This window comes from Mangifera indica, chromosome 6 (assembly GCF_011075055.1).
Source record: "Mangifera indica cultivar Alphonso chromosome 6, CATAS_Mindica_2.1, whole genome shotgun sequence".
In the NCBI taxonomy this organism is placed as follows: Eukaryota; Viridiplantae; Streptophyta; class Magnoliopsida; order Sapindales; family Anacardiaceae; genus Mangifera; species Mangifera indica.
This window is the reverse complement of record NC_058142.1, coordinates 4360243-4370557: the sequence shown is the minus strand read 5'-3', so window position 1 is coordinate 4370557 and position 10315 is coordinate 4360243. Positions and strand designations below refer to the sequence as shown.

The 10315-nt window shown below is 33.8% G+C and overlaps 2 protein-coding genes across 2 annotated transcripts; one reads left to right on the top strand and one right to left on the bottom strand.

The window, feature by feature from the left end:
* Positions 1 to 5534, top strand: LOC123219331 (reticulon-like protein B22). Its single transcript, XM_044641224.1, has 4 exons — positions 1 to 302; positions 1540 to 1681; positions 4386 to 4455; positions 5208 to 5534. The coding sequence occupies exons 1-4, from the start codon at positions 67 to 69 to the stop codon at positions 5321 to 5323; spliced, it is 564 nt and encodes a 187-aa protein (XP_044497159.1). The 5' UTR covers positions 1 to 66; the 3' UTR covers positions 5324 to 5534.
* Positions 5535 to 5681: 147 nt separating this feature from the next.
* On the bottom strand, positions 5682 to 9454 carry LOC123219330 (probable mitochondrial adenine nucleotide transporter BTL1). The gene is made up of 6 exons (XM_044641223.1): positions 9297 to 9454; positions 9051 to 9188; positions 8017 to 8111; positions 7513 to 7846; positions 6917 to 7154; positions 5682 to 6373 (listed from the first exon to the last, which is right to left on the bottom strand). The coding sequence occupies exons 1-6, from the start codon at positions 9321 to 9323 to the stop codon at positions 6123 to 6125; spliced, it is 1083 nt and encodes a 360-aa protein (XP_044497158.1). The 5' UTR covers positions 9324 to 9454; the 3' UTR covers positions 5682 to 6122.
* Positions 9455 to 10315: the final 861 nt, after the last annotated feature.

The window sequence follows — 10315 nt, the reverse complement described above, 5'->3', positions numbered from 1 at the left end:
AAATGGTGAAAATAAAAAATTGAGAAAAGTCATCAAGGGAATAAAGGAGACGATCGAGGGAGAAAAATGAAGAGAAACGGGGAAGAGGAAGAAGACCAAGAGGAGTGCCAAGACGAAGAGATGAACAAGGGTGGGAAGAGTGAAGTAAGGAAGACATTGGGACTGTTGATATGTGGTACCTTAGTGTACTACCACTGTGCGTATCGAAATTCAAGTCTTCTTTCTTTACTCTCAGACGTTCTTATTGTCCTCCTATGTTCTCTCGCAATTCTCGGCCTTCTGTTCCGCCAAATGAACATCTCGTAAGAACCCTTTTCATATTATTTCTCTCCCTATTTCTGATTGTTAATAATTCAGTCTCACAATTGACCTATACATGTATTTTGTTTTAAATTTATTTTATTTGGGTTATTCAAATTGTTGGTGAATTCTACGTTACCGAATGTGAATCCCAGTTCTAACATTCTAATCGAGTCCCACGTGGTAAAGAATGGGTTGGGCATGTGGGTTAATAACTCCGAGAGCGCCCTTTCGCTGGTTTTTTAACGGTGTGCTATACACAACTGTGGTTATAATCCGATTTATGAAGGTGTGTTTTGCTCAGGTGTGGTTGTTACAGTTGGTATCAAGAGGACCACCCTCCGGGAAATCCTGCTAACGGCACCTACCTAGGTCGCCCCATCCCCTTGAGGTTTAAGGTAAGTCTTTCCAGCTGGGTACATCAAGCTGCCTTGGATGTCAGATTCCAATGGGTGGATTGTAAATTTGTGATAGTCCTAACTGAGACCCACGTAACTAAAGAATGCTCTTGGAATGTGGGTAATAACCACATGGGCACCCTCACCATACAAACTGGTTTATAAAAGTGAGTTCTACAGGTCGGTTTAGTAATCCACTATTACAATGTGAAAACATATACTGATATTAGTAACAGTGGTTGTTACAGCAGTATAGTTATTGGATCATAGTTAGTAATCTACGATGTGATATCATGTACGTTAAATTGTAAATGAAGAAATGTAAGCAATCCTGGCAAGTAACATTCCTGGGACTGCCTCAAGAGTTCATAAAGAACTTTCAATGTAGTTTTATGTGTTATAATAGTTTTGACGGATTGACCTAGGTATTTGGCTTTCTTATAATTTATTGTTTATGTGAATCCCAGTTCTGTTATCTTAATAAGAACTGGTATCAAGTTATGGCTAGTTGAGAAAAATTGAGTGATCTGTCTATTCTAGATTCTGTTTTTGTCTATTCCATGAAATTTCTTGTGCACGATTGTAATGTGCTGTGAACACTCAAATACTTCATAAAAAGCTGTATTTTAACATTCATTGCTATTTTACAATCATGTGAAGTTGCACCTTTTATCAAATGTTTACTAACAAAAATAGAGTTTATGAGTGTTCATCAATACATTTCGGTGTGTTCATTCTTCTGTTGCTCTATGTAGAATGTGGGATATACAGGAGTTCCATTTCAAGAATGAACTTGTAGTTGAATGGTTTCTTGTTTTATAATGATAAACCTGTTTTGTAGGGTACCTGTGGACCCACTTGAATGGCAGATCTCTCAGGACACTGCTAATAGCATTGTTGTGTGGTTCGCTAATACTGTAGGGGCAGCTGAGTCTGTTTTGAGGGTTGCTGCAACAGGGCACGACAAGAGACTGTTCTTTAAGGTACTTGACTTCATATCTATTCAAAGATTAAGCTTCTGTGTACTCTTGAGGTTTCTAAATATCTGCTTCTAGTTTGTGGATATCTATTTGTGCAGGAGAAAGAGCTCTGTGATTTATGATTTGAGTTGTGAAAGACATAAAAATATAATCCTATTAAGTTATGCTAGAGTGAATAAGTAAACAACTAATATAATTGAATGAGAAATATTATGTGTACCCATCTTGAGTACATAAATGGGTATATACTTATGTATGTCATCATATGATTAAATGTTATTTTATCTTTAATTTAAAATCATCCAATCACATGATGACATAGATCAAGTGTGTACCCATTTGTGTACACAAAGTGGGTATACATAGTTTTATTGTAATAGAATTCAGGGCTCTTTAGGATTCCAACACAAGACCTCTCTATCAAATAATCTCTAATACTTCATGAATGTCAAATGCTGAAGTCATATATTGGGACTTAAGCTCCCAAATTTACCTTTATAGCTATAGACTGAAGCTTGGGAAAAGGATAAAATGAACTGAGCTTGTAACTTCTTTGGAACATCAATTGTATTCATGGATGGCTACCTTTTGTTGCCTCTATTATTTTTGTTTTAGGTAGTCTTTTGAGTTTGTGGATTATCGTTTTCTCTTTTCTATTGCTCTCTTTATCTCATTTTACAGGTCTAGTTGAGGGTAATCATGTGTTTTAATTGTGGTGTTGCTTGCTCAAAATTGTTATTTGAATTCTTTCAACAGAACCTTATGTTGTTGAATGATTTTGAAAATTTGACTTCTATGTTTTCTATAGGTTCAGAGAATTGCAAAATCATAAATGGTTTCTGATTAGGAGAAGTTGTCCTCAGTGCTGTGTAAGGGGCCTGTATTGAAGATATATAAATATTTTTAGAAAGAGTCCCAGAGTCGTAGACATATTGCATGACACTGATGAAATTAATGATCTGAAAGTAAATATTCACCATATAGTTTCATTGAATTTGATTTGGGCAAACCAATGAAGTTCAAAAAATTGACTAGCTGTCAGTTTTAAATTATTACATTCGGCAGTAGTTTCATATTTTGGAGAAGTTTCATGAAGTTTTGACGGCCCTTAACTTTGGACTTGGAGATTCACAGAGCTGATGGTTTTTTTTTTTTTTTTTAAATTCTAATAATATGGTGAAGACAAGTTGAAAATGATGGTCAATGAACTCACTAATAGAACAGGTCATTAAAAAAAACTTACTAAGAAACAGAACATGCTATCCAAACTCCAGAGAGTTGTTTTCTTCCGCATGCCATTGGGATTACAAATTGTTAAGCATACATAAATGCTAATGGTTATCATATAACCAAAGTTTGAGAAAATTGACCACCTCACTGGCAAAATCAAGACTGAGTTTGTTGTCATAGGTGCCAACTGTTGCTAATTAGGCCATTTGAAACCTACAATATAGTATTAGTTCATTGCTAAGTGTGAGTACCTGTCTATTAAATCTCATTAAACTGCTACAAAAGTTCAATCTGGACATTTGATTTTTACATATAATAATAATTTGAGGTTTTTGCTTCTCAGTTTGGAACTTATGGTCTGAAAGTACTTTACTCGTGGTTCATGATCACTTAAATGATTGTGTGAAGTTTCATAAACAAAAGGTTTCTATTTATCATTAGAAGTGTATGCTTTTGATATGTTAATGGAACTTTTCTGAGTAAGCCATTTTAGACCCTTGATTTTGCTCTAGATTTATTTAGCCAGACGGAGATTATCAACTTAATTAATGGTTTTTCATGATTCCAGTATTGTACATATGCTATTTATTATTAAATGCTCACTTGCAAATTCCTTTTTGTTTGTATTTTCCAATTACTAAATAATACTCTCTCTGTACTAGAATCAATCATTAAATTATATTTTTGATGTTTCTTTTTCACATAAGATGTTACCAAATGTAATTGTAGGTTATGTAGACTTATTTATGTGATATCCTGAGATTTTTCTAATTGGCTAAGTAATGTTGTTTGATTAAGATATTCTAGTTGGGTAAATAATGATAGGGTTTAGTAAAGTGCATTGTTTTTCTTTTAGAAGTTACATTTATTGTTTTTTCTTAACCTTTGAATTGCTTTCCTTGCCTCAAGAGCCTTTTTGGAAAGAAGCACTGAGTTTAGTAGGCATTTGTAATGGGCAATCTAGGAACAAGCCATCTAGGAAATTCAACATGTGGTTTACGTTTGATTTTCAGGATAACATTCTTAAAAAAGTAGAAAGACTTGAGTGATTTAGTCTCAATCCCCATGTCTGCCTTCATATAGTCAATTTAGTGCCTATCTTGCTCTAAATTTATTGTTCTGTTTTGAACCACAATATAGAAGATAAATTAAGCATTGCCATTTGATGATTAGAATAAATGGGAGGAACTAAGATGTAATTGAGTTGAGGCAGACAAAATGAGTGTTGGGTTAGTATTATAATGCCTCTGGGAATATCATGCTTTAGTTTTTTTCTCCTAGTTACTATTTTTAAAGTTTTAGTGCAATAGCTTCATGATTATTTTTGGACACTACTGGGAGCAAGAAATTCAAGGATCTCTAGAAGGTCCCTCATAATTGCTTCATATATTTTTTTCTTTTTGTTTTACAGTCTCCTTGAGTGTTCGTTAGCAATGATAAACATCAGTTTGTTAATATAAAATATATCTTTCTTCAGGTTGTTCTCTGTCTTTATGTACTATCAGCCCTTGGACGACTGGTCTCTGGTGTTACAGTTGCTTATGCAGGTATGTGTGCAATGCATATCACTTTTATTTTTCATGCAACGGTGATTAATTGTGAGTTTTCCCCTTAATATCTAATAGCCTCAATGACGTTGCATCCGTGAAAGTGCATATCTGTTTGATTTCTTTAATGTTACTTTGCAGTAACTCCCTCAGTATTGGTGATAATAGCATTTTCAGTTATCATAATCATTCAAGAATGACATGAAAATGCTTGATATTTGTCACCCATGTTTAATGTGACATATTTAAGCAAGCTTGCACATCACTTTTTCACCCTATTTTCCGTCTAATTTAGTTGCATGGCATACTCCTGCTGTATGATCATGGAAAAATGATACATGTCTTGCCTGAAATTGTTTCCAAGTAGTAATTTCGGCTAAAACACATGGAACTCCAATCTTTTCTGATGGTTTAAGGAAATCTAATTATTCTGTTTAATGCTTTTTATCCATATAATTCCTGAAACAAGTAGCCATTAAAACAATGAGAGAACAGAAACTGAATTATGATTAATATCTTTATTAGTAGTTAACTTTGCGAGGATCTCATGTTGAAGTAAAAGAATATATGAAGTATGAACTGAGATCACTTCTAGCATAAAATTCTGAGTGTTTTTTGACTTGACATATGATTTTAAGTCACCATACCCAGTGTTGATTAATCATTTTTATTATTATCATAAGCACTCATAATCATAGCATACTCAAATACCGGTTTTTGATTTCTCCTTCTTTACTTTTTGCCGGCAACAGGGTTATGCTTGTTCTGTCTTTACATGTTTGCTGAGAACTCACAATCCATCAGCGCATGTGTGTCTTGGTTTTTAAGGCGCAGAAATAGCGCTGCTGCAGAAGTAGATAACATGTAGTTGCCAATTTTGTTTGTACAGTCAATTAAATACATTATCTTCTAGACTCATTATGGAGAAGTTTATGAATATTTTACCTCAACAGTTTAAAAAACAAGAGAAAAAGAAAAATAGGACTAATCCATAAACAATCAACCTGTATACTTGCTGCCTCTACTTCTGTAATTCTAGTGATTCTTATGCTGTAATGAGAATTGAGTTTTCAAGAATAGTTGAGGGTTCAAGAAACATGCTAGAATGCAGTTTAGGCCATTTCAACCTTCTCCAACATCCCAAAACATGATATTTGATGATCTAGAGTGCTTTTAACAAGTCATATTCAAGGACGTGTCAAAGGATATCTATCTAAACTAGGGGGAATCTGAATTCTCAAGACCTTCAACATTTCACCTTCTATGACGTATAAATACAAAAGCAATTACTTTTCCTGACATTTTAATGAGAAAAAAACATTAAAAGAAAAACAGAAAGAACCCAAAAGACTCCGAAGAACAAATCAGGCGCTTACAGGAAACATTCCTTAATTGATATAAGAAAATTACTGATAGATGTATTTAAATCTTTATGAAATGCCATAAGTAGAAGTTCGATAAAAAATTCTGGTTCGGCATTGCAATGGGCTCTAAGAAAAATGCAGCCCTCCCCTGCAATCAATCACAACCCTGATTGTCGCTGAATCATGTCAGATTGTCATTGGTGTATTATCCACTGGCTTTACTGGCACACAAGCACCGTCGACGTCAGAATTCTGAGAAAAAAAAAACCATCTATAACCTGTGGCCAAATTTTGCTAGATTTGTCATAAGAAAACTTTCTCAGAGATAAGTATGTCTTTCCAAGCTTCATAGAACATCCAGGTTATGCCAGACGCTGGCATGACTTTTAAACAGCTTGCACCCCATCCCCTGTAAAGGCCCATCAAGCCCTCCTCCCGAATGACTTCAGAAAGTGCCGCTGCCATGTGCGGTGGACATTTACCCCGCAAAGCCCCTACCATCAACCGCTTTCTGGCAACCTCCAAAGGAAAGCTGATGGTGCTAGCCGTCAAACCTGGCCAATTTAATACATGAATAAAAATGCAATTAGCTTAGGTTTATGCCATAATAATAACAATCATCATTTATTGTAGAGGCCAATCAAATGAATTCAGCTAGTCCATTGGACCTCAAAATTTTGCTAATTGAGTGTAAGATCTCCTGTTATTTCAAACAATGAAATATGGCAAATGAATGAAAACTACTAATTGCACCCGAACAATCTTGCAAAATTCTAACAAGTTTTTTGACTCCCCATTTGGAAAAACCAATATCAAATGGACAAGACAGGTACAAAAGAATAAATAGATCTCATTCCATAAAAATTCTCCTGAAGCAGAAAATTATTTCAATTCCCAAATGATATATGAAAAACGAAATTCCCCTATACCACTTAACTCAGGATCCATAATTTTCAATGCGTAAGTCAGAAGGGAAGGAAGAGGGAAATCATATAGTCAACCAATAATATATTAACGAACTTCTATGTACTGTACTGTTATCCAGAAAAACCAAGAGATTTTCCTATAGGCCAACAGAACCAAGCCAAGTCTCTCACCTGAAAGAGCTCCGAGAAGGAGCATCTCTGGTCGATTTAATGCCTTTTTCTTCTTTGATTCGCAGTACGATTTCTTCATTGTCTCGTACATGAAATAGTAACATGTACTGTATGGGAGCATCCCAATCAGGGTAGGTGAAATACCAGCATAAAAAGCACCGACCCCACCATCCTTGTAAATCTTGCTGATTGCAACAGTTAAACAAGGATATATGTCACGACTCACAGTCAATCGATCCTGCAGTGTATATCAAGAAATATAATAAATTTCACAACACAAAATTCTAAAAATAGAATCACCCAACAGTAAATTTGAAAACAGTAAGAATTCATACGACAGTTTCACTAGGTAACAATTGTGTTTGTAAAGTTTATGATGGCCCATCAATGTAGGTCATCACTCAACAACTCACCTTAGGAACATTCTCAAAGCGGTATGAAGTATGATACATAAATATCACAAAACGTTCATGGAATCACAGAGATTGGGTCTTCTGTCAAATACCAGTGTTGTAGAAACATAAAAATATCGTTGAACTTGATTTTCAATGTTCTCTTTTTCATATAAGAAGACAATTGTCCATGATTGCAAATACCTTTAAAACTTCAAGAGGATGGCACATAAGTGTACTAACAACTCCTGCAGCTGCACCAGCCACAGCAATTGGAGAAATCCAGTTGAGAGAAAAGTTCAGAGTGACATGACCAATTTGCATCTTTGGGCATTCCTCTTTATTCCATTTCTCTTGTGCTGATGTCATTGCTCGCTTTACACACTCAAATGTTCCAAGCTCGATTGCTTGGGTAGGAATTATACGAAGCATATTGATTCCATTGCCAGCCCACAGTCCTTGCCAACCCTGCTGTTCTATGATCTCAATGAAACTACCAGAAATATTTTTGGGTCCAACACCAACCACCATCCTTGTCCTGCAAATCAGATTCTGCATCAGCATTATTTTATAGTAGCCACCATAAGAAAGTAATTGCAAGGTAAATGATCATTGAGACATATGTACATGAGAACACAGTCATAAAATGTGACTAAGAATTAATAATTAAGAAACTACAAAGAAACTGAAAAAATAAGCTATGCCAACCTGATGGTCTCGAGAGGAGCAAGAACAGCTTTAGTCATTGCCCCTGCTAAAGCGCCACTGAGAAATTCTCCAACTTCTCTCGACTTCACAACATCCTGTATACATCAAAGCATGTTTGTTATTACCAACAACAGAACACACATTTCAGCTATTCAACAAACCACAGATAGTGATTTTTCACATATTTTTTCAGTGCATTCCAAGATTAAACTGAACCTACCAACCCATCAGACTTACATTCCTTTTCACGGCCAAAAGGAAAAAAAAAAACAGATAATGATTTACAGAAAAGGAACGAAATTTATTAAGGATTTTCAGATTGAGAAAGATAATGACTCTTGAAAGTAAGGGAATATGCAAAATTGAGGTATCACCTTTATTCAATCATTTATTTTAATAACAACTCAGGGCCTAATTTAACTTATTATCCGATAAATTAAGGCACAAAAGTAATGCGTACTAATAAAATGACACACAGATCAAAGAAAACAAATTGATCATGAACAAAGTCAATCAAGAAAGAGTTCACAAAGAGCAATTACAGCAAAAAGTGATACCAAAGGCACATATGTAATCTCTTTTCACAAAAGAAAAGGCTAAGAAACACATCCACTTTAGAAAAATTAAACCAGATTAAACAGAGCTTCAAAAAGGGATTTTAGGACTTAATAAAATTTCCAAAGAGGGAAACAGTAATGTAGTAAAATTTTTAATATAAATACTAACAGTTAGGATCAGTTTTCAATTTATAGTTTCAACCGGAAAAGGGTTTCTACCATTTCCTTAGTTTTCTCGCCAGCCAACAGGCACACAAGTAATGAAGATTCAATAAAACTTAAAAACAATACTAAAAAAGAATGGTAATAAACTCAGATGTTAACAGGTTAATTTTTTGACAAAACTTTACTTTTCTCTTTCAACATCAAACACCGCCGAAACAATTTAAACTTTTCCATTCCTCGTTTGTGCACGAACCAAACACCAAAACCAACCAACCCCCACCAAAAAGGAAACTAAAAAGAAAAAAAAATCACCTGAATGGCAGCCCTGAAATCTGGAAGCTGAAAACGAAGCTCAAAAGGAGAGGGCACAGCATCTTTCTCAGGCAAAAGCACTTTAGGTAGCATCATTATATCACCAAAAAACCCATCTTTGTACTTCTTCTTCTCAGACTGAGTTTCAAAATACATTTTTAATTATTCTCAATGTTTTCAAAAACAAAACTTTCTATAGTTAAATAAACAAAACAAAACAAAACAAAAACATGTGAATAGACTTACTTGAACTGATGGGGATTTTTGGGACATGGACAACAAGGTGAGTGTAAGAGTGACAGGGATAGTTTTGAAAGTTTGGATTTTTATTTATAAATAGGAATTTGGGCTAGGGTTTTTATTTTTTACAGAATTGCTAAATTTTGAGTGCTTTTTGAAAGTCTTATTCGGCTGGGCCCGACCACGGTTTCTTTTCTAGGTTTTAAATGTGGCTTCTTTTATTGGTACCCCATTTTCAATGAACTATAATTATCGAATAATATCATTTATTTATTTATTCCAAAATAATTTTATTTTTATTTAAATCTCATTTATTTCAATTTTTCTCTTTTGTGATTGGTTGGAATAAATTTTAGAGTAAATATATATGATTTATTATCATATGATTAGATATTATTTTATCTATGATTATAAATTATTTAATTATTTAATAATATATATTAAATATATACTTATTTATATATTTAAAGTAAACACACACAATTTTATTATAAATTTTATCCACTTCATAAATAAAAATCAAATACCCATATAAAAAACTTCTTTAACAATTTTTTTAAATATTTTTAAAAAGTTAAAATATTAATTTATATATTAAAAAAAGATTTATTATTATTTTATTTTTAATATAAAATTATTTAATTACATAATTATTATATCAGCATGAGAATAGAAGAGACTAAGTTATTTTAGAGGTTCTGATAATTTCAGAAGAGTCAATTATTTTATTATTATTATTAAGCATTGGTCTTTGGAGAAGACGAGGAAGATTTAAAAAAGTTTGCCAATTTGGCCAATGAGATTGGACCCCAAACACAAGCTTGACCAGTCCAAGTTGACTGCCAAAGCTTTCCAAATTCAGAAGAGCAATAAAAATCTAGAGATGGGAGGTGAAGGCTAAGTTTCATGTGCCCATCAATGAAAAGTTAGTTAGTTCCACTTTTCAATTACTTTTGACATTTTGGACGCCTATTGAAAGTGTCACATGATACCGATGTTATTAAAATTGGGCTGATAATTATATT

What these genes read in the sequence shown, in the direction of transcription:
- LOC123219331 (XM_044641224.1), top strand. Translation starts at nt 67, where the DNA reads ATGAAGAGAAACGGGGAAGAGGAAGAAGACCAAGAGGAGTGCCAAGAC. An exon ending in ACAAGAGACTGTTCTTTAAG is followed by an intron (nt 1,682 to 4,385) that starts GTACTTGACTTC and finishes ATCTTTCTTCAG; the next exon opens with GTTGTTCTCTGTCTTTATGT. An exon ending in TGTTACAGTTGCTTATGCAG is followed by an intron (nt 4,456 to 5,207) that starts GTATGTGTGCAA and finishes TGCCGGCAACAG; the next exon opens with GGTTATGCTTGTTCTGTCTT.
- LOC123219330 (XM_044641223.1), bottom strand. Translation starts at nt 9,323, where the DNA reads ATGTCCCAAAAATCCCCATCAGTTCAA. An exon ending in ATTTCAGGGCTGCCATTCAG is followed by an intron (nt 8,112 to 9,050) that starts GTGATTTTTTTT and finishes TGATGTATACAG; the next exon opens with GATGTTGTGAAGTCGAGAGA. An exon ending in GCTCCTCTCGAGACCATCAG is followed by an intron (nt 7,847 to 8,016) that starts GTTGGCATAGCT and finishes TCTGATTTGCAG; the next exon opens with GACAAGGATGGTGGTTGGTG.